This window comes from Sphaeramia orbicularis, chromosome 22 (genome assembly GCF_902148855.1).
Source record: "Sphaeramia orbicularis chromosome 22, fSphaOr1.1, whole genome shotgun sequence".
Lineage (NCBI taxonomy): Eukaryota > Metazoa > Chordata > Actinopteri > Kurtiformes > Apogonidae > Sphaeramia > Sphaeramia orbicularis.
Window position 1 is genome coordinate 44,792,483 of NC_043978.1, and position 25,110 is coordinate 44,817,592.

General features: G+C 37.8%; 2 protein-coding genes across 2 annotated transcripts in view; one reads left to right on the forward strand and one right to left on the reverse strand.

Annotated features, from left to right (window-relative positions):
• Window positions 1-6,675: 6,675 nt before the first annotated feature.
• On the reverse strand, window positions 6,676-20,507 carry dglucy (D-glutamate cyclase). Its single transcript, XM_030126358.1, has 15 exons — window positions 20,373-20,507; window positions 20,076-20,149; window positions 16,221-16,374; window positions 15,517-15,603; window positions 15,212-15,365; window positions 14,523-14,673; window positions 14,319-14,441; window positions 13,415-13,657; window positions 10,917-11,034; window positions 10,334-10,476; window positions 10,123-10,222; window positions 9,577-9,725; window positions 9,333-9,452; window positions 8,840-9,000; window positions 6,676-7,349 (listed from the first exon to the last, which is right to left on the reverse strand). The coding sequence occupies exons 2-15, from the start codon at window positions 20,140-20,142 to the stop codon at window positions 7,206-7,208; spliced, it is 1,914 nt and encodes a 637-aa protein (XP_029982218.1). The 5' UTR covers window positions 20,143-20,149; window positions 20,373-20,507; the 3' UTR covers window positions 6,676-7,205.
• Window positions 20,508-23,252: 2,745 nt separating this feature from the next.
• Window positions 23,253-25,110, forward strand: part of LOC115413247 (apolipoprotein B-100-like) — a 30,023-nt gene continuing 28,165 nt past the window's right edge. Inside the window, 2 exon segments of the mRNA XM_030125981.1 lie at window positions 23,253-23,256; window positions 24,896-24,991. Coding sequence (XP_029981841.1) covers window positions 23,253-23,256; window positions 24,896-24,991 — 100 coding nt within the window.

The window sequence follows — 25,110 nt, forward strand, 5'->3', positions numbered from 1 at the left end:
TAACCCATAATGAGTCCTACTTTTGTGGCAATTTCCAAATAAATTTTTCTCTATTTAACCTTTCTTAAGTGATTTATCACCATTTATTACAATATTACCCTCTGTGTTATGTGTTTTTTCAGTGAAAATCAGGTATTTTCCTGTATATAATTTATTGATCCCGTAGATGTTCGCAATAGCTCAGATTAAAGTTAAGGGTTATTATATAAGAAACCGAGATAACTGAGGAAAAAGTGACTTTTCCAGCAAATATATCAATATCTGAACCTAAATATAAGTGTCTACATCCACTGTCATTTGTCAAACTCATGGGTTTTACTGGTGAATCAATGTTGCAGAAGATGATGTTGTTTCCATGTTCACTACGGAGTTTCTGAATGTCCAAATGGGTCAAATCTGATGACCATGAAAAGATGACAAACTGCATTTTACTTGAATTATTTCAATGTATTGATAGGTTTGGTGGATCAGAAGTTATTAATCATTCTATATCAGTCGATGGTTCCAGTTGTCAGTGGCTGTTTGGGTCTTTGAGGGTTAAAGGGTAAGTACAGCGCTGTTATTGTGAGGAGAATCTGATTCGTTAAGCAGCTCTTCTGTCAGTACTTGGTGAAGTGATAGATATTATACTTGGCTGGGTGTAATGTTTTAGTGTTTATTGATTTTAGTAGATTAATAAAACAGCTGTCAGGTGAACCAGGAGCTGAGAACGAAAATGACGAAAGTGAGTGAAAACAAAAGTGTTCTAAGTGTGTCACTGTATTTGTTTTTGTAACAGAATCCATCCTGATTTTGTGTGTCTATGTGTGTCTAAAGTAAAGAGAAAAAAAATTATGTGTGCGGAAAGAAACCCTGCGATGACATGGAATGTGTGCACTGGGCAGTGTGTAGTCTCTGGAGTGTGAGTGTGTGTTACTCTTGGCAGAATGAGCTGCTACTGTCATCCAGCAGGAAGTAACATTAAACCTGGGTCACACTGGGGTCAAAGGTCACAGTTGAGAAGGAGATGAAGGAGGATGAGAAGAGGAGAAGTGCGTGTTGAAACCAGCTGTAATTCTGTCATTTCACATCATAAAATATGGATGAAATTCACTATAGAGGAAAAAAAAAAGTCTGCCTGTGGGTGATCAGTTTTATCGGGAATAAGTTTGGAATTTATATCAACAACTCACTACAGCATGTCTGAAAAATAAAAAGCAAAAAATAAATAAATAAATAAGTGTGTGTGTGTGTGTGTGTGTGTGTACAGGAATAAATAAATATTTGAGCACTACAGGCTCCCTGTTATACCTTAGAAGAATCTGTGAATGAAAAAAGGCAAGAAGAAGACAATGGTGAACATTAAAATGGGGGAAAATTTATTGACAGTTAGTTGTCAGTATTAGGAATTCAACAATATAATGATATGACAAGACAATAACAATGTACTCTGAAAGTTGACGGGCTTTCAATCATGTTTCCAAGATGTAAACTAGCAACATACCAAGTATGACAAGAGGCATTATTAAGAAAAGAAAAGAAAAGAAATGAAAAGAAAAGATTCCTTCATTGGTTGTACATGCATGAGGGAGAGTCAAAAAGCTCTCAGACTTACGTAATTAAAAGTTAATTTTATTTATTTATTTAACAGACCTTTGTGCAGGTCCAGCTGCTTCTTTTGGATGCTACTCTTTTGATTGAATTTTTCTCTCTGGGTCAAATTAAGAGATCCAAGTTTCATCCCTTGTGACACAGTACCCGTCTGTGAACTTTTGACTCTTCCTCGTACAAGTGCTTGGAGTAACGTTCGAGATAGATAGATAGATAGATAGATAGATACAGGGTGGGGAAGCAAAATTTACAATATTTTGAGGCAGGGATTGAAAGACAGTGTATGACCAGTTAGTTTATTGAAAGTCATGAGAATTTATTTGCCACAAGAAAATTGACATAATAGAAAATGTTTTTATTCTATGTGTCCTTCTTTCTCAATAACTGCCTTCACATGCTTCCTGAAACTTGCGCAAGTGTTCCTCAAATATCCGGGTGACAACTTCTCCCATTCTTCTTTAATAGTATGTTCCAGACTTTCTCGTAATAGTTTTGCTCATAGTCATTCTCTTCTTTACATTATAAACAGTCTTTATGGACACTCCAACTATTTTTGAAATCTCCTTTGATGTGACGAGTGCATTCAGCAAATCACACACTCTTTGACGTTTGCTTTCCTGATTACTCATATGGGCAAAAGTTTCTGAAAAGGTATGGATAATAGTGTTAGGTATGATTATGACATCAATATATGTTTGGTTTCAAAACAATTGACGTAGTGCCTGCTGAGAAAAACAACTAAATGTTCATTGTAAATTTTGCTTCCCCACCCTGTAGATAGATAGATAGATAGATAGATAGATAGATAGATAGATAGATAGATAGATAGATAGATAGATAGATAGATAGATAGATAGATAGATAGATAGATAGATAGATAGAGTGACTATGGCACAGTTGATAGAGCAGGTCGTCCAATGACAGTCGGCGGTTTGAATCCTGCCTCCAACTGTCCACATATCGAGGTGTCCTTGGGCAAGACACTGAGCCCTAAATTGCTGTATTGTATGAACATGAGCATGAAAGGGTGAATGGGAGGCTTTGTAAAGCGCTTTGAGCTATATAAGTTCTGACCATTTACCACAGATAGATAGATAGCTTCATTAATCCCCAAATGGGGAAATTAAAATGCCATGGACTCATAATGCAGCACAAAAAACAGAATACACAATAACTATGTGTTAAAGGAGCCAGTCCTTTATTTTTAGTGCATAGTGTGTGTAGGAACCAAGCTGCAGATGTGCAGGTCCCAGTAAGAGCCCAGACTGAGCCTGTGTAAGACTACGTCAGACCAGTGGATGGACGGGATGTGACAGTGGTTGGTTTGTTTTCACTCTCTGACACAGTTCTAATTATACACTCAAGGCCATTTACGCTTCCAACCAGAGTCTGATTAGTTACCGTTACTGCAGTCACAAACCAACCCATAGTCAAGAAATACCGTAACTAGACAAATGTGATGCTCCATGTGGGAAACCGACCTCAGCTGTTTACATCTGCGTCTTTCCTGCCTCTCCCTCTCTGCACCTCCTTCCTTTGCTTTTGGGTAAATTACAAACGTCACAAGCCTATAAAGCAGAGAAATGGAGAGGAGTGGAAAGCTGGTGGTGTCTCCATATAGAGTTTATTTTTATTTACTATCATACCCACTGTGCAGAAAACTGGTTGTATTAACCCATACAGACCCAGTGTTACTTTTGTAGCAGTTGCCAAATGAATTTTTCCTCTATATTTAACCTTCCTTAAGTGATTTATCACCATTTATTGTAATATTACCTTATGTATTTTGTGTTTTTTCCAGTGAAAATCAGGTATTTTCCTATATTTAATTTATTAATCAAGTAGATGTTCATAAAAGCCTGAGTCAAGGTGAGGGTTATTATATCAAACACACAGAAAACTGAGGAAAAAGGGACTTTTTTGGCAAAACTATCATTAACTGGACATAAACCAAGTGTTTCCATCCACTGTCATTGATCCAACTCCATGGATTTTACAGGTGAATCAATGTTGTAGAAGATGACAGTGTTTCCACGGTAACTACAGAGCCTTTAAACCAGTGGTTCTCAATCTTTTTCTGCCAGACCCCTCTTTGGAGGATGAAAAATCTCCGGGCCCCCTTCAATCCCAAAAACATTGTACCAGTGGTGCAATTATAACTTTTACTGAAAGAAACATCAGTATCGTAACAACATTTTTGCTTTTCCTTGAATAATTTGTTGGGCAAATTGAAAATAACTTAGATTTTTGCTTGAACAATACAAATAAACTCCACCAGACTGCTCCCTGAGACAATATTTTTCCAAATAAAAACAGGAAATGTGCAATTATCTTACAACTATGACAGTAAAGTTACTTTTATTTTAGAATGAATTTTGGTAACAAAGATGAACATTTTATCAATATCAATGGCTGTAATGAGCCCGGTTCCATTGCACATCTCAGAACATTAAAGTGCCAACTGTACAAACTGTGCAAAAACAGAAACATGTCACATTTTTCTTTTCCAGTCCAGTCCTTGTCCATTCTCCAAACCTAAACTCTTTGTCTAGTCTAGTGACAGATCACCATGGCAGTAGATTGGTTTGTTGTACATCCCTAAAATGAGTCCAGGGTGCTCCAATGCTAAAACATTAGTTCCACCTGCTACATGTTCTAACCTGAATTTAAAAAAAAAAAACAACATACCCCCCCCCCCCCCCCCCCCCGGCAAGCTTTCATGACTGCCCCGCAGTTTGAGAAGCACTGCTCTAAATGTCCAAATGGGTCATATCTGATATCCATGAAAAGATAAACTGTATTTTAAACCAATTATTTAGATGGATTGATAGTATTAGTGGATCAACATGTGTTAAACAGTTAAATCAGTAGATGGTTTTGGTGGAAGTTTGGGTCTTTATGGGTTAAGAAACAGGACTCTCAGACACACCAACAGAAGTAATACAGTGTATATTTATATTAAGAAAATCAAAAATCCAATAAGTGTTTAGGGAACATATAATCTCTCCATCGGCTGCTACATCTTGAACACCTGGTGCGATATAATGTAGTGGAGTGTGTTCACATTCACTTAATCAGCTCCATGCATTTGCTATTTTTTTTTTTTTTGCAGCAATCCACTGTTGTTTCTGCCATTCCATCTCTGTGCACTTCATCTCATGTCTTATTATGATTTGAAATTAACATTAAGCTGAAGGGCTCATTGAACCCATTTCCTTTGTGAGACATTATGAAAATAAACAGACTTCCTCACAGTGAATCCATGTAAGAATATTATTAAAAGACTTGTGTTAACACAGAAAACACTCATATCAACCCAAGTTACCATAATGTAACATCTTCAAGAGAAAAGAACAAGATCATCTACTGTATATATACTCATTAGAAAAGAGGATGTTTGCTTTTCTGGAAGACTGTTGTCCTAAGTTGAACTCTGCTGCAGTGTTTAAGACAATCCCAAAGCTTGCATCACTGTTGAAAACATGTCAGGATGAATCTCCTCAAACTACATGAGCCTTTAGCTGTAAAGCAAACAACACATAATTAAAAATCTACATTGTAATTATAAATCCTGGAGAAATTCTGCCTAAAGTGAGGAAAAGTCATGTACACACGCTGCACAAACCTACAAAAGAATGTAAAGAATGTAAGGTATGAACTTTATATGAAATACTTGACAAGTATAAAGTCCATGTTTGTGAAAAAACCCACAGGAGTTCTCCAAAGTTTGATATTATGTCACATGTTGCTGTAGTCTGTAACTGTAGTCATCACGTTGGTAAAGTAAATATACATATAAAACACCTGTTAAGAAAATAATTATATGAAACTGTGCAATCAGCTAATCTTCTTATTCGAAGAATTGATTACTGGTCAATTATTACACTATATAGAACTATTTTAATAAGCAAATATTCACTTTGAGAAATTCTTGAGGAAATACTTTTATGGTTCCAGCTTCTTAAATGTGAATATATTGTGTTTTCTTACCTACCCTGTGACAGTAAACTGAACATCTTTGGCTTGTGGATCGAACACAATGCGTTAAGAAAAACACTAATTAACATATTTTACAAACAACTTATCAATAAACTACTCAACAGATTAATTAACAATGAAAATATTAGTGAGTTGCAGCTGTAAACTATTAGTGACAAGACACATCAACAGATCTGGTAAATTGCATTATTCTACTTTAATTGATATAAATCGTTTTCCTTTTGACAAACTTTACTTACAATATGCACAATTGTAGACATTTTACAACACTTCACTTGTCAAATGACCATAAGCAAACCTATTAGTGTAACAGGAGTGTTATTAGGGAAAAATAGAAAGTAGTATACATTAAAAAAAAACCCAAAAACTTCAATTATCAGTTTAAAAACTGACATCATTTACAACTAGAAGCACTCGGAGAGCGCAGACCTCCGCCAAGGCTGATCAGTGGCCCCCCCCGTGGGCCCCCCACCCCCGATCACCACCAAAATTTAATCATTTCTTCCTTATCCCATTTCCAACAAACCCTGAAAATTTCATCCAAATCTGTCCATAACTTTTTGAGTTATGTTGCACACTAACGGACAGACAAACAAACAAACAAACAAACAAACAAACAAACAAACCCTGGCAAAAACATAACCTCCTTGGCGGAGGTAATAAATCATCATTTTACTAGTTTTCCACACTGAATATAAGTCAAGCTTATTGTTCAAAATGACACTAAGATTGGCAATTTCATAAAGGCAACAAACAGTTTCAGGCACTGCAATTCAGTGATAATAACCTTTATAACAGCATGTGAACAGGTTTAATCTTTTTGCACATACAATCCAATGTCAAATGTTAAACATCTGGAGATCAAGTCACATAAATAGGAGTGTGCAGGTGGGCTTCAGATCATAGAACTGTCTGGAATGTGTTCAGGTCATCTGTCTCTGTGGCCCATAGGACCTAAAAATTATTAGAGTATCTATAATACGTCTTATAAATGTGCCTCAGATATGATCCTAGTTTTTGGTCTCACTACTGAATTGTAATTCCTTCATGGGCAAAGAACATTCATATTTGTCATTCCTTTTCCTTTCTGTCTTTCTTGCAATACGCATGCTGCGTTTTCCATTTGCTTAACATTTGTCAAGACATTGAATATGCCTTTTTGTCACATATGTGTTCCTTTGGAAAGTTTATTTTCAAATAGATCAGTTCTTGAATAGAATAGAATGATAGACATGATTTATTCATCACTGGGTCTAGCAGAAAAGAGCCAAACTGAGAAAAAAACAGAGAAAAGCTTTTTTACTCTCGTCTCTGTAGTCAAGGAAGACGACTGAAAGGTAACCAGGGCAGCGTCGAAAACCCTGCTCTCAATCCACTCTCATTCTGATCTTAAAATTCTCTCACACTTCCTTTTAACAACGTGAATAGAGAGGAAGCAGAATGTTGCCAGGTGGTCTGTTAATTGTATGTGTGCTTCTGATTTTCAGTGTTTCTCTGTGAAGCTCCGGAGCTGAATGAGCGATCACAGCTAATTAATGTCATCTACGTCAATAACTCAGTCACTGACATCACCTTTGTGAAATGTATGTCTACTGATGACAACGGAGAGTGGCAGTCTAGTCTAGTGTGGCTTCCAGCAGTCGGGTGATGATTCCAGAGTGTGTGGGATGAAAGGTTAAACCATCCACCTCCATGGCCAGGTGACCAGTTTTCCCACTTCGAATCCCAAAACGCACCAGTGTGGACAAGATCGACTCCTCCTGGAAGACAAAGATGGACAGTAGGACAAGTGAATACAAACACACTCTTTGGTTTCAGTCTTCAGACTCAGGCTCTAAAACAACAGACATAACAGACACAACCTCATTCATGTTTTTGGTCTAAATTAATCTTCACTTTGTCCACTTAACTTTTCAGTCAATCAATCAGTCAGTAGATACAGACAAACTGATAAATCCACATACAAATATACATTGGGACACACTGAATTCCCATGTTTCACTCTTAACAGGTGACTGAGCTTCAAAATGATGTACATAATATTGGATATTGCGATAAATATTATTGCAATACATGTTTTTATTCAATGTTTAGGGTATTATTTTGTTTATATCTACACTCACAAGATGATACTGTTTGTTCATACTTAATTTTACTCAATGTTGATTTTATTTCATCATTGGATTTGTTTTAAAAACTAACTGTAGATTTCTGACCATAAATAATCATTTAACAACAAAAGTAACTATCTAATTTATTTAACCATCACTCACTATTAAAAAAATGTATCTTTAAACCTTAAATATATTTTGATAGATTGATTGACAATATTGATTTGATATTTATCCTGATAATTATTCACAACTGAATAATTTTCTCATAATATTTCAACTAAACCACAGTGGGAAGTCCTACGAGCTGTAGATGTGATATACCAACATTTTAGCCCATATAGCGCATAAGCATCATGACTGACAGCATGGATCTAAAAGTGTACCGTTGGGTTTCTCCATAAAGGGTTGTCAACTCTGGAGGGAAGTACCAAGTGAAATCATATTAATTACAGATATAAAATCCTTTTCAACAAGGTTAAGGCCTGTCTACAAGTAAACCAGAGTAGTATGCACTATACTGCAGTATATCAAGTATTTTGTTGTATGTATTTCAATGTACTTCTGTGTTTGTGTCTTTTTTTGGATGGAGTTTATTTTGATTATTTGATTTGATTAGGTATAACTGTATGTAAAAACCCAAGGTGAGAACTAGAAATAGCTTAAATTAACTCTATATTCAACACTAAACCCATCACTTTTCATCCTGGACCTGCATTGTCTCCATTAAAGCAATGCATTCAAGTCCAGTATGTGCTGCAGTATGCATTTAAAGATGAAAACTATCTATTACTTTATCCATATGCACACAGCGAAACCACATGAGACAAAACCTGAGCAGCTTTTAGATGATATGTTCGAGACAGTGACCTTTTCAGACACGTCGAGCAAACACACACCAAAAATAACATTAATTTAGTCTGGTGTTTGAGTCTGCCACATGAATATAAAGGCAATATTCACTCTCCTTTTAGTTCATAGAACATATGCCTCAGGAAAAACAGCTGCTAACTATCTTTTTCTACATTTGTTGGGACCAAAATGCTGAACCCCACAGTCTGGAGGATTAAGGAATGGTTTTAAGGTTAGGGAACGTAATACTACACTGGGGGTTTATTAAAACTATGGTTTATGTCTACCTTGTCCACAGAGGGCAGACCAGCTCTCCACTTCTGCAGCTGGTCTTGTGGTACGGCTCGGTTCAGTCCAAGGCCTTTCTTTAAGTAGCGCTGGTGGGAGGGGCATGTGAGGAGCAGGTAGAGCCCACAGGCTACTGCATATCCTCCCCAGTTCGAGACGCCTGCAAAAGGGAAGGGGCGGTGATCAGAGTATGAAACAAGTCAGTGGCATGAGACAGCTTCAAGGAAAATGACAGTTTCTGACAACAACTGTGTTTCAAAGAATGCATTACTGAGACAGAAAACTGAATGTCATTTCCTGATTGTTTCCTCCTTTTTGGTTTCACTTCTCTGTCTCTCTCCATTCGTAGAACTTTGTGGCTGGTGCTGCCAGTTATACGCCTGCTACAGTGTTCAGTGTGTCAATGTCAAGGTGTGTGTCGATATCTGTGGATGAAGTGTAACCTGTATTGACTTAACATTTAAAATAAAACAGTACACTGCAGTTTTATACCTGCTGTGATGGCAAAATCTGCAGGGACATCACAGGCTATGACGTCCCCTTTGGGCATCAGGCTCTTCACCCTGTCCTTCACTTTGCCCATCCCCAACTCATTACCACCATCACCGATTCCTGCAAAGAGGGAAAATCTGCTGAACCGGAGTGAAATTATACATATCTGTATCAGTCTCAATAGCAAAGCAACAAATTTGTGTATAAATTAACTTGAATGGTGATACCATTTCTCACAGTATACCTGTTGTAATGATTCCTGGTATATCCTTGGCAGCGATAAACAGGTCATCGATGGGATCCACTAGATGTTTGATGTTTATTTCTCTCATGTTGTAGTAATTTCCATCTGTAGCTCTTCCACTGCGCTCTATCGCCACAAGGTGGTCATACCTAGTATGTGACATTAAACTTTAGAACATAACCTCACAGCAGAATATAAAACAGATTTTAGATTGGTTTTAGTCTTATATTAGTGAAACTTTCTTTGAATTACTGTTCAAACAGACCAATAATATATGGAGCACATTATATTATATTGTAATTCTTGTTTCACTTAGGACTTATAATGAGTAGTAATGAATCAGACTGGTTAAGCATGGCTGATATAATCCTGGACCTGAAGGGCTATGCTAGGGAGACAGATTTTCATTCATTATTCTTGTGTTGTTTCTATATATCACATGTGTTTTATGAATCCTGCAGGATTTCAATGGGATCCTCATGTATAAATGACAAATAAAATATGTGTTCTCTAACAGGTTAGAGTCTAATTTTCAGTCTGGTCCACCTGGGTTTGTTGATGTCCCCGTTGTGACACAGGAACTTCAGTGCTGAGTCTGGGCTGTTGTTTTCAAAGGTGACCAATGGGATGGTATCAGTCAGCACACCTGTGGATGAACTTCCACGGTTAACATATAACCCTAAAGGTTTGGGCTTTCAGTGTTATTCTGCATGTTGAGCTGTAACGAGAGTCTGTGAGTTCAGTTCCTGACTCTCACCTTCCCTCACAGCCTCATCGATAATAGCCTGGTTCATCTCCACTGCTCTCCGGTCAGTCACCAGTGTCACCTGCTTCCCCATTGACAGCAGCATGTTCGCCATGGCGATGGCTCCAGGTGGGCCGTCTGTCTCATCAGGAGGGCTGCACAAATAACACCCATTTAAGACAGTTAACAGACATGGAGGTTTGAAGTGACTAAATAAGTGACATTGCTCACTGCTTCCACCACTGGGTAGTGCGATTTAATCTGCAAAAAGGAGTCAGCCTCATTCCTGTTACTATGGTACTGCTAATCAAACATCTAAAGAATTCACCATCAGCCACCTGTCTACAGCATCCATCTGCTGCTACACCCTATCTCCTAATTTCTTCAATTTGCCTCCAGTCAACAGACTTCATGGCCTATGGGAGGGATTCCAAACAGAAACCTGGAACACGGTACTGGTAGTGAATAATTAATATGTAGCAGCAGTGTATGCTGAAAGAGAATTTCTAGAAGGTTATAGACTAGACGACAACATCTGAGACTTTTTAGTTAAGTGTAAGAACCATGTGTGAAGTGTATATATGCAGGGGCCTACTTGTGCATGTAATGTGTGGGGAAACCAGTTGTTATGGCAACAGAGGAGGAGTGGGAGAGGGCCAGACAGGAGCGCAGGAGTTCATCTTGAATGAATAAAGCTCTGATCCCTCGCTCACCTGGGGACAGAAAGTGAAATACTGTGATCGATCTTCACTTCATGGTGTTTACAACAAGACCTTTGGTGAATTTTCCAGAGTCAGACAAACTCTAGTTGGACAACACCAAATTATGTCACATCACTTTTTTGTGTTATTCTTTATTTTTATTCTTCTCCTGTAGGATGTTGTCTTTAGGTTCCTCCTATTTAGAGGTAACTTTTAGCAAAAACAAATGCAGCAGTATGAGATAATGAGACAACTTTTAGTGAAGTTAATAGTTACTTAATATGTCCAATGTTAGTGTCACAAATGCATTTTGGATATTGACACAATGTTTGGCAGCTGTCTGCTATACAGGAATACTGTCAAGAAAGCCATTGCAACAGTCATGAATGACTTTTTGTTCTACTATTCTCTGTCAAATCCCTCCTATAGATCAGTTTCATGATGACGTAGGACGTATGGTGCTTGCGCACCTTGGAGGCAGAAAGCACGCCGAGTTCGTAGCAAAACACTGACTGCAAGTGTGAATAATGCCGTCGTCTTACTGTGCCGTGGGTTGTCAGAACAGACAGAACACACAGAAGGATTTAAACTTCTACAGAATTCCTGCTGGCAAACATCCCTTCCAGAAAAATCGGCGAAAGTTATGGTTGCAGGCATTAAGATGGGAGAAGTGGTCTGAGGAGGAAATTCAGAATGCTGGTCTGTGCAGTCCACACTTCAGATCTGTAAGTACTGGAGATCAAGCATACAGAGGTCGCCTTAACTGGAAATATTCCGCCATTGACAGATTTTTTTTTTTTAAATTATGGAAAATTCTGAAGGCCGTCCGTCATTTTGACAGATTAAAATACTGAGGGTAATTGTTGTTTAGCTAACTTTAGCCAAAATTAGATGCTACTTTGCTAGCGCAAACTGTGAAGACAGCCAAGTCTCCTTAGTTATTTTAAAGCCCAGTAAATGTGATGGCACTGATAAACACGGTGAAAAAAGACGGACTGATGTGGTGAAGGATGACGGACAAGCAAGGAATAGTGCAGTTCTGATGGCATTTGGTGTGTTATATACACGTATTTTCTACCTTTCATGTGTTATGGCACGTCAGTTTGTGCCTAGATCTGTGGTTCACAGAACCTGAACCCTAACCCTCAGTGCATGGTATTGACACCGTGTGAACAAACACAAGGAAAGCTTATTATGTCTACAGATAACACACCAATTTAAAGTGGCGTATATAATTATGCGAGCAGTGATATCACGTTGGTTTATCAGCCAGCAGCAACTACACCTGCTGCATCATTGAGATGTTTTTGAACATTAAATACTACTAAATATATCTCATTATCATTAAAAAATAAAAATTTGAAATGACAGATAATAATATGTTATGACGGAATTTTTACGACCCTGTCCATCAAAATGACGGACTATAAAAATGTCTAGTGCAATCTCTGCTCCCCACTCGTCTGTGCAAGTCTGCTTTTCTACTGTGGGACAGCCTTCCTGATGCGGTTAAGTCAAATTATGCAGCCGTGAAAGAGAAGATGGGATGGGGTTTTGGACAGGGACAGTTAATGGACAGTTTTAGAGCTAACGTATACACTCGTTCACGAGTTCCGGGGGAGAGCCTGGAGGTGTACGTGAGCCGGCTGGTAGCTGGAACTGTTGTTTTTGCCTCCGAGGTGCGCGCACGCATCACTGTTGTTAGTAAACATTGAAACTCATCTATACCCCTATATACCCTGTGCTATTTTTCCTTACTACAATCAAAGCTACCTTAAACGATTTCCTATAAGAGCAACTGTTTAATGGATGGTTTAATCTGAAACATATTAACCCTTTTTAGGCTTTAATGTTTTACTCCAGGTACATTTTATTGTCTTATTTTATCATCTGTTTAAAGATTACGTAAGTGTTCTGTTTGCTTTAAACACAGTTGCAGTGAGTTCACCAACTCTTACACTGTTATGTTGTGAAGAAATTTGACTGTGGTTGCTTTGTTTGGCTTTATTACAAATACAACAAGTAGCAGTAGTAGTAGTAGTAGTATCAAGCGTTTTCTAACTATAATCACAAATATTGAAAAATTAACCATGACAAAAACTTAACGACTGAAACAGAAAAAAACAAAATTATATGGAGATTAACTGCAATATAAAAATATATTATTTTACAGCTATGAACCTAAAATACCCTCATGCTTTTTTCTTTTCACAGGAAGAATGCCTCATACCTTTTGGTTAGGATTACAGCTGGTGTGAGACTGGCATGTTGCATTGTTAACCAGCCACACCTCAACTTTGTCATGTTATAGCTACTTCTTTTAAGAGCATGTGCACTGATGGAAATGAGTGTTACATGGTTTTCGATTTGTTTTGTCTATGCTTATGTTTACCTGGGTCCTCTCCAATAATCGTCTCCAGCTGTCGGATCTTCTCCACTGTCCTCCGAGATGCTAAGCTATAGAACAGGGGATTGTCGGACACCAGAAAACTCAGGGGGGTCAGCTCAGGGTTGAGGATGATGGATGAAGGGTCCATGCTGTCAGATGGCGGGGTTATGGGAGATGAAGAGGTGGTGTCCGGGATATCAGTCAGGAACATGCAGCCTGGAGAGTGGCTGAATGCTAAGGAAGGCTCTGGAAAGGAGATGAAAATAGTCAACGTGGAAATAAACACTCGAGTGACCTGACAGCAATAATATAAACTTGGAGATAACAAATTTTTATTCAGAACAGTCTCACAACATGTTTCACAGGACATCAAGGATACAAAGTACACTGTTCTCTCTTTTTTTGGGGAAAAAAAAGGGGTGCCAATGTTGCTCACAGAAACAAAGAAAAAAAGGTAATTTGTGAATCTTTGCTGCATGTATATAGTCATATAAATATAGAATTTCCAGTGCAATACAAAACAGAGGAGTAATTTGTGAAAAATCAATGCTTCTCATGACCATATATTTTATTTTTAAAGAATCCACTGATTGCTTAGTCTGAGTGCATTGGAACATGAACACTTACAACATGAACTCCCAAAGTTCAAGAACATATCCTTCACCTTCAGACTCATTTGTTTTGTACCAACATCCAATGAAATTCAATAGATAAATACAAAGCAGAAAATCAGCTATCAACAGCTTACACTTGTCACCTTACTGAAATATCTATGATGGCTTTGCTTAACATTGTCTGAGCAAATGTTATGTGTAAAGTGACAACATTTTAAAACACTGAGTTTACACATCCCAGTAACCCTTAAGCTTGTGTTATGGTAACAGTATTAACCAATCATATTACTCACTGTTGCTGCGTATGGCCTCTATAGCAGTCACTCCACAAGCCCAGAAGACTGGAACATCACCAGGCTGCTGCTCCACTGCCTCCCCATAGTCTGGTTTGCACAGGTCTTGTATGCCCAGCAGAGCTAAAAACACACACAAATACACATTCATATCCTGTATATGTGTTACCGAGTTAAGATATTTATCCAATTTGCTTTGTGTACCTGGGTCTCCTATGTGTATAGGAGCTCCATGTGCGAGTGGATTGAGGTGAGTCACTTCCACTGCTGCATCCAGCTTGTCAGTAGGAACAGGGCGCATAGTGACAACCAGGGGGCAGCTAAACACTCCTGCTTGAACACACGGCACTGTAGTCTGGACACACACAAAACAAAAAGGTTATAGAGAAGATGCAGACAAGGCTCATGCACATTTTGACCAACAGATTTGCATGACCATATTCCTTCTGAAACATTTGTGTCTAGATCAAAAATTTAAGCATGCTAACTAAAACTAAGCTAACAAGCTATGTGTTAGATAGTAGCATTGTTTCTGCCATGTTCCAAATGTCAATCATTAATAGTACAATCTACACTTTGCATGTAAAGTCCACGTCTTTCTTAACCTATGCCTCATATTTGTCTAAATGAAGCCATTAATTAAATTAGCATTTTTCTGATACTGTATTATATTAAACCTCATCAGTGTACAAGCTGCAACATTTCCTCATGTAGAAAACAACATGATATCAAGCAATGTTAAAATGTTCATTAAAAGTGTTAAAGGTTGTGTTGGCCTAATGTTCAATGAGTACTGTATATAAATGTACCATATTGATAGATCTTATATTAAAAGGTATATTGCAGTTTTAAATGTTGCATAGATATGGACAGGACTAAATGTAGATATTTACTCGATACATGCTGATGTTTTTGCCCTGCTCCAAGTTCCTGACAGGAACTCCAGCTTTCTTCAGTCTGCTCTCAAAGCCAAAGCTGCAGCCCAGATAGAAAGAGACCATGTCTGTCCCAGGGCCATCCTGCACGGCGGACTGCTCTGATGGAGACCTTGAAGCATGAGACAGGAGGGTGAGACCAGTAGGTTTAAAACATCAAGGACTGGGAGTTATTCATTTAATGAATGATAGCTAAGAAATCAATGAAAGTGTGATAAGTCTACTGTGCAGAAAACGGTCAAAAATGTGAATCTTTCAGTTACTTTGTCTGAGTGATGTAACTCTGAAGACTGGACACAGTTTTCACCATCTGGCCCTTTTCAAACACACAATACTGAGAGATGTCTGTTCTGAAAACACAAAAAAGACAGAAACAAGAACAAAGACATGACTGTTGAAATATAAACATGAATGAGTTTCTGGATTTGCATTACATTCTGTAATGTAAAGTAAAACATGCTCTACACATTTCACATTTAGAATAAATGTATTGAATCATATGAATGTTGCGATAAATGAGCACAATCAAACATTCTAGGTATTATGATCTTCTTCATACTGCTACATGGGTCAACCTTCCAGTTAAAGAACGGTTTGTCTGTAATGCAGCAGTTACCATCCTATATGCAACAGTGTTCAAGATACCAGTAAAAAGTACAGATAAAAATCTGGTAAAAATACTTAAACTTTTTAATTATGTCTGCACTGACAAATGTCAGCTACAGTGGCACAGCCTACTTAAAAAAGTCATCCAAAACTGAGTTAATGTCAAAGCACTGGACATTTACTTATAGTACATATTGGTCAATCAGTGTAGACGCTGTGGAAAATAATTCACCACAAGGAGATATGAACAGAACTGGATTCAGCTTCATGTTTACAGAAGTGATAACAGGGTCACATCTGACTTTGACAAATTTATGTTACAGTGGAAGAATGTAGTATGCACAGTATGGGTGCATGTTACCTTATGTCAGCATCTCTACAAAGTGGTGGACAGGACGTTTCTCCTGGTTGGCTGCGATAGAGCAGGGGCAGGGGAGCCGAGTTTCTTTTACAGAATGTGTCAAAGTCATCAGCCAAGCTACGGGGGAGGACGACTACATTAGCCTGCTGGTATCCTGCACAAAACACACAGGAATGTTCATGTTAAAAAGGTAAAAAAATAAACCGGTTGAGCACAGTATTAACTAGAAAAGCACTCGGAGAACGCAGACCTCCACCAAGGCTGATCAGTGTCCCCCCCATTTGTTCCTTGTGCCAGTATCAACATTTCCTGAAATTTTCATCCAAATCCGTCCATAACTTTTCAAGTTATCTTGCACATGGACAGAGACAAACAAACAGACAAACAAAACACTACCGGCAAAAACATAACCTCCTTGGTGGAGGTAACAATGCATAGGTTTAATGAGACAGCAGCCTTGGTTTTTGCTGCATAAGATGACCATAATCTAACCAAACTAACCAGTCCTGGACACCTGTGTCAAACCCCATTATGATAATATCTGAGACCATGAAACATATGTAATTGTACCTGGTTCCACTGTCACATGCACACCTTCCAGTTCTACACAGACTCTTACCATTAGCTAGTCCTGTGGTGGTTCTGACTCTGGGATCTCCGTTTCTGATCAACAGCCTTAACTCAGCAGGACTCAGAGAATGTAAATGATCCCATGGCTCCATCACAGTCCACACAAACACTTTTTTACCACAACCTACTCTACTACTTCTCTGTGCTCTGTGGAGAAGCCAAACAGGCTTTTGTCTCTGCAAAGAGTCCATCCCACTTGTTGGCTACATGATAGTCTGGTTTGATATTACCTATTTGACCACGGTTAATGTACAAGAGAAGAGCTTTAGTTGTGGTTAATGTTTACCTGCCAATTTCTTCATACATTGGATTGAAGGGCAGTGAATAGGTCAAAGGCAGAACTCATTACATTTCAAAGCAGAATCCGAAATTTGACTGAAACACAGCAGTGATGGGCCTTGGCTGGACTGGACAATCCCACAAGTCCAGTATGTGGCAAGTATGTGCATAGTCTCTCCTCAGAGGCTGATGCCCTGCTATCTACTCACTTCTAAAACAAGTGGTGCCAGGCACACATATTGTAGCTTATTTTGGCATCAATCTAGATCGATGTCATCATGTCTATGTGTGTGCTGATGTCAGCATATCAATTGCCTCTATATGTGTGCCAAATTTGAAGTAAATTGAAACAAAATTGATGCTTATATAGAAATGTGAAATTCCACTCATGACTAAATGGGGAAAAAAAAAAAGACTTTAAAAATTCATTTAAAAATTGAACTTTGACCTACTTTTCCCAAAATGTACTGAGATCTGTTCATGGTCACTGACAATCTATAAACCCAATTTGATATGAATCCAACTAGTTTTGTTCCTACAGGGTCCCGCCACGCTTATTACAACAAAACTGTGGAAGGCTAAACACAGATAAACCTCACCAATGGCAAATAAAATTAACTGTATATTTCTGCTCTGTTTGGAAGGAAAACTGAATCATTGGACTGAAGTGAGACCCCAACAAAAAGTAAGCAACAATTTCTCTGACTGTAGTAGTTTATGTCTGTTTCAGTATTATTGATTCTTGTGTGGTTGTGTGGTCTCTGTATCTGCTAAGTCACTTTATGGTCAAGCTTCATATCAATACTAATAACATCGGTGCCACTGAATAATGATGGTGGATGTGAGTCTATGGCTTCACATGATAACAGGAAACTTTTACTTTGAATACTGCTGCATTTTTTTCCACCAAAGTAATCACTGAAATTCAAAACCTTTCAACTCTTGCCCTGATGAAAACTCTGTGGGGATGGTGTCAACTAGGCTAGGTAATAAAGGACTATTATTTTTTGTATCACAGTGCCTCTGATTTGTTTCTGACAGTTGTACAAATTACCCCTCAGCCAACTTCTGGCCAAAGGGGTATTGTAATCGTTTTGTCGTCTGTCCATCTGTCTGTCCATTCAACAACATAATCACATTATCTGAAGAATGCATTGAGATATTTGCACCAAATTTACACTGTGGATGCTTCTTGGCATGGAGCAGAAGCCTATTGGTGACCTTGCCCTGCTTTTTCAAAGTCAAATGGCCTTGTGCAGTTATAATATCTGAGTACTTTCAAATATAAATATGTATGTAATAGGATTTACACAAAGACAATCTAATCTAAATTTTAGGGCAGTAACTTTAAACAGAATCTTACACTATATTTGGCCGAGGGGTATTAAAAATGCACAGCATGTTATGTTTATTTTTGTACTAATTTTTTGCACATTAATAATATTGATTGTTTTACAAGCATTCCCCCCATCCTTAATGAGCACCCGAAACTTCTTTATACACATCTACATTTTGTGCTCTTTGACCCAGTGAGGTTTCTAGAACCATTTTTTTTCCTGTCAACATGTGTATATTTTCTTAACTTCTACTAAATTCCATACTCTGTGCCAAACACCATGGGCTAAAAGATGGATCAACAGGTGTCTGTTCTCTAAACAACTTCTAATGTTTTAACCCATTGTTAGACTTAAAACATTCAGCCAGGGACTTGGTGTTGATAGACTAGACCAGGGGTAACCTGTAGCTCCTGGGCCAAATTTGGCTCTTGGGTCTTTTACAAGTGATTCCATGTGGCTTTGTCAAATACAAATAGAAATTAATAATCTTTTAACCTAATTTTTTTTTTTTGCGCTATTATTGTCATAATCATAAAGTCATTCTGATGTTATGCAGTTGTAAAAATGTAGACAACCCACCAAATGAATCAAAAAGCAGAAGTAGTTAAACTAGACAACTTTTTATTTTATGACTCTGAAGGTATTCATTTGTATACTCCATTGCAAAAAAAAAAAAAAGCATTCACACACCAGTCAATGTTTGCTGCATGTCATAATAATGACAAATTCTACCCTTTTCTTTAGTGTAGTGTGTAATTTATTTGTAGTTCTGTAAATGCAGTAATCCTGAGGAGGTTCTCAAACAGTCACCACTTTGAGGTAAAAGATATAATGGCTCCAGAGATATTTGGGCTCCAGACAGATTTTTTTCTATTTTTGTCCTAAAATGCCTCCTCCGATAGCATAAGTTGAGGAACCATGGACTAGAACCAGTGTTCTGTCGAGTTGAGCTGCTAGACAGGACACCTATGTCAGCAACCCTGGTCTTTGAGAGCCGCTATCCTGCATGTTCTAGATGTTTCCCTCCTCCAGCACACCTGATGGTCATTATCAGGCTTCTGCAGAGTTTGATGATAGGCTGATCATTTGAATCAGGAGTGTTGGAAGAGGGATACATCTAAAACATGCAGGATAGTGGCTCTCTAGGACCAGGGTTGCTGACCCATGGACTAGAACAGGGGTGGCCAACCCTGGTCCTGGAGAGCCACAATCCAGCAGGTTTTAGATGGTTCCCTCTTCCAGCACACCTGACGGTCATTATCAGGCTTCTGCAGAGCTTGATGATAGGCTGATCATTTGAATCAGGTGTGTTGGAAGAGGGATCCATCTAAAACATGCTGGATTGTGGCTCTCCAGGACCAGGGTTGGCCACCCCTGGACTAGAACATCTTTTTCAAGGCACATTCTTGCTGTTTACTGCCTGTGCTATTGAAATGATCTTAAATAACATGATGCATTGCTGTAGTTCAAACTACCCAACAGTTTATAGCTTATAAGTAATTCAAATAGCTGCGGCCTTAAACAAGAGATGGGTGCAGCACTTTTACAGAGTGACATGTTTAACTAAAACTTCCTTCCAGACTCTAACATGTATATGACGTTAGTTTACCTGAGTTTGTGAGAGACGAGATACTTCTCATACAGACCCGCGTAGTGGCTCTGACAGCTGCTAGCATGCTTCACCTAAACACCAGCACACACATGAACGGAGAAATTCAACTACAATTCAACAACAATAATTTAATATGCCGTAGGAAGAAAATCTAATAATAAACATCCACACGGTCGTATTGTTGTGTAGCGGAAGAACAGTCATCACCGTTACTGACTACTAGCCCGAGGCTAGCTTACTGGCTTAAGGTGACAATTAGCTACCACAGCTAGCATTAATGTTTCTTACTCGTACCTTTCACTTCGTGAGTTACAACCGCAGACTGGATGGTTAGAGGTTTTACCACTTGGACTTGGACAGTGCTTTTATCCATATATCTTTAGCGGACGCATATTCTTTGTGACCCTTAGCTTTATCATTAGCCCGGAGACCCACTTCCGGTCGGTTTTCAAAATAAAAGTTCTCTTCTCCTTCTGCAGTTGGCACATGCAAGTCAGTATTGAAAACTTTGCACCATGTGGTCTTGAGTAAAAAAAGCAGTTCGGTAAAAAGTATATAATAGGATATATAGTCGAGGAAAGCAAAGAAGCAGCCTGTCTCCTCTTCATCACTTGTGGAAACAGCTGTGAGACTTGTCAGTCAGTGTTTAGACAAGGTGAGTTTTGACATGAAATATGGTTTAGCTTGTTTCTCTGATGTTTCTGGACTGCATTCATTTCAGAGGTTTTTAGTTCTTTGTTCATAGCTGCTTCATTTGCCATTGAATAACCAAACAACAGGACATGAAGCTGCTGGACAGTTTGTCTAAATACTATTGAGCCTCTGAAAATGGAAAATGGTTGTAATTTCTAGATGTTTAATGCATTATTAATTGTTATGCCCCTTGAATTACAGCTGAAAATCTACACATCAATCACATCTTAATCATTTAATTTCAATAAATTCAATAAATTTGTGTAACTGTCATTATATAAATGGATCTGACTGTATACAAAGACACAAGAGGCTTGGCCACAAAAATGTCCCCCCCCTCTGGATTTAACAAAACAAATATTTAAGATCCTTCCATTGCATAGTTACTACAGTCATTAATATGTTTCAGGTGACAAGAGGCTCTTTAACTGATGTAGTGAGTAGCTTTTCATTTCTTAAACAACCGTTAGTTTGATAGAGAGCATAAAGATTGGACTACACCAGGGTTCATAAGGGTCAAACCAAAAAAGTGGTTCAGGGAACATGATTATACATGGATTGGTCGCCATATAGTCCACACCTGAACCCCACTGAGAATATCTGGTAGGTGACGGAGAAGATTTTACACAACGGTCTGACTTACCCATCATCAATACAAGATCTTGGCAAAAGAAAAAAATAAATTATGCAACTCTGGGAGAAATAAATGTGGCATTGCATAAGCACTGTGGGGCATCTAAATGGTGAATGTATCCTGTAAAGATGAAGGTGGTGCCAGTGAAATATTGTATGTGGGACAGTCAGTGTAGATAATCACATGGGTGTGAAGATATAGGCCATTCAAAGGCCAGTGTCGGGCAGTAGTATCACTACTGTAACTTTACTCTGGCTCACTCTTGTGGTATAAACTACCATCCTGGGCCTGACTGACATCTGTACACAGATTGTAGGGTCAAAATCCCACACTGCAATCATCATTCAAGATAATTTTTGAATATTTTAATGTAAATATTGGAAATATCTCTCTTGAGGCTTGCCAGATGTGAAAAGATTTACTGTAAGCAATAGAAAATAAATGCACATTTGTGGCGTGCATGAGTGAGATTTTGTTCCTGCTTATGAAAAAGTGAATTTAAATAATAAGAAACAGGTCTCTTTGAGTTTAAGCAGAGGCTGTAAAATAAGATATGAGTTTATTGATCCCACCGTGGGGAAATTGCAGTGTTTATAGCAGCAAAAACACAAAAAACAAAGTGCAGAAAGAGGCAGAAACATTCAAGAGTGAAAAATGGAAGTGGAAATATAAGAGAATCTTCTATTTATATTACTTGTTCTGTAAATATATACATATTATTTGCAATATATTTGTACATGATATTGATATTGATGATATGGGGGGATTACCATGAAATGTTGTATAGTCTGATGGCTGTGGGAAAGAAGGACCTATGGTGTTGCTCCTTCTTTTACTGTGGATGTAGGAGTCTAAAACTAAAACATGTATTGAAGGTATTTCCAGAAAAACTCTCACACTATAACTTCAACTGGACTGTCTCTAGCTTTGATTATGACATACATTTACTGTGGAATGATATTGATAATCTGTAATGTCACAACTTTATTTCCTTTATTTTTTGGGTAAATACCAATGTTGAACCTAGACCTGAACAACTGAAACAGTCACAGATCATAACACTGCCCCTGCAGGCTTGTACTGTAGGCACTAGGCATGATGGGTAATCACTTCATCCACCATCCATCCAATAGGGTCAGTCTGGACTCATCAGACCAAATGACCTTTTTCCTAATCTACATGCTGTCTATCAAACTGATGTCTGTTTAAGAATCTTTTTTCTTTTTTAGTTGAACCTTTATTTAATCAGGAAAAATCCCATTGAGATCAAGAAATTCTTTTACAAGGGAGTCCTGGCCAAGATAAGCAGCAGGAAATACAAAATACAGTTACAAGATTACACAGTTAGAGCACATATAACAGACACATCTGATGCATATTAATCACTACAGTAATTATGCAATAGAAGTATCTGAGCTATTTCTTTAGTTAAATCCATTTTGTGACTTTTTTGTCCAAATAGTGTGTATTTATGTTAAGGCAGTGGGTTTTAAGAATGTGGATTTTAATTGCTTTAACTTAGTGATACATGCACTGAGTCTAGTGACACAGCATGACCCGTTTAGTCTATCAGTCGTCCATCAGTGTGAACTCCGGACGAGTACAGTAACTTCTTATATGACTGAGAAGTGAAATGGATGTTTGGTCTGGACAGAAACTCCTAAACTCCAAACCTAAAATACTTTTAACAAAAGTGTATGTAAACATCAGCCCTCCACTGCATATTTTTTCACAACTGAGCATGACATGGATCAATATAATCAATATCCACATGTGTGCAGTTTGGCAACAGCTTCCTCTTTGTTTACATTTCATCACTGCTTCTTTGTCCAAATAAACCAGACTACATGGGTAATGGATTGAAATGCATGTGACTGTTCCTTTGTTTGCCATTTCAAAGTTCACAGATTTGCTGAAAGAAATCCAAAATAAACTTTTCTTTTGCCTGTCTTTATAGTCTTAATATAACATAAAGCACTGGAATTGTCAACATGTACCTTTGGCCTTGAAAATGTGATTCTGATTCATAGATATAATACACTACGCATTATATTTTTTACATATAATATTTGAGTTTTATTTGGTGATGTAACACTTTACTAAAGCAGAATTAATTTACTGTTTGACCACATCTTGATTAGCGTTAATAAGTATTTCTGTCTTTAAAATTGCTTCCACAGATTTTGGGTCTGACTTTCTCACACTGAAGCTATATTTTATTCATTTACCGATTTTTCACCTCAAAATAAAGTCCAAAAATAAAACGTTATCAGCTAAATGGTACTTGTACCATGTACTTGTACTTCACCTGTTATCTTTTCAATGCATAAGTATTTCAAAGTACGAATACTGACCCTGGATCATAGTCTGACCTATTTAGTCTATCAGTTACATATCAGTGTGAACCCTGTACAGGTAACTGAAATAAAATTGGGCATCTTGCCAGGGGCACTGAGCTAAGAAAAAGTGACTAAGCAAAATGAATTGGGTCCTGTTTTGTCATACATGATGATACACGGCCACAGTGTAAGGCATGTAAGGTGACTATTAGTCAAATGTAATTTTCTGGGAGTTATCGAGTAAAACATGAAGCTGCCTTTTAGTTTATGACAGACTATCTGATCAACAGTACCTATAAGAAGTATTCATCCTTTTATTGCCTTTTTATGAATGAAATCACAATCATGACCATTAAAGCAATAAAAGAATCTCCAACACATTACCTTCTACAACAGAGGTGTTGATCACATTTCAGTTCAGGGGCCACATACAGCCAAATTCCAAGCCAATATGAGCTCAAGTGGTCCGGAACAGTAAAATAATAGCATAATATCCTATAAATAATGAGAAGTGTTAAAAAAAAAAAAAAAAAAAAAAAAAAAAAAGTAAAATGAAATTATGAGAGTTTTTACATTTACAAACTATCCTTTCACAAAAATGTGAATTACCTGAAAAACCTGAAATTTCTTAAGAAAAATAAGTGCAGTATTGTGCCTGAACTTATCATTTATACATGTGCATTTTATGTAGATCACAGTGGATCCACAGAGGTACAAAACATTTAGTAACAGACACAATATTGTTGGAATTTGGAACTACAATGAGATTGATGCACTTGACTATTAATATCTTCAGTGTCATTTTTTGCACAAATTCATCCTGCAGGCCACCTTTGGTGTGCCGGTTTTGGTCCACAGGCCATATGTTTGTCACTTATGTTCTAGAGACACATCAATCATTTATGGTCATAATTTAGTATCTCTACAGTTTTTTATGTACTAGTACTATATGTCTTTATCTGTGAGCTGGGGAGGCCTTTGGGTTCTCTCTAAAATGTTTTTTGCTGAGCAGTAACCTTCGGTTCTCTGCAGAGTTTGAACTTTGGTAAAGACTTTGTGACTGTGTGATACTCCACAGGGCAGGGCTAAGGGAAGGACAGACTTTATAAAAGATCCATACCAAGGTGTCACTGTATTAGGTTAAGCCTGAGAGTGCTGGGGAGCACGAAGGAAAACACTTATTTTACCCATAATGGGTTACAGCAGTTTAGGTCTGTTACTGCTGCTGGGCAGCTGCACTTTGGCCCGTAAGTAAAAACCTGTTCTGATTTTCACTAAACTTCTTAAAAATGTAAAAAAAAAAAAAAAAAAAAAAATTAACATTGCTTTTGTAATTATATGCTGTTTAGAAGTCACTATTTAGTGA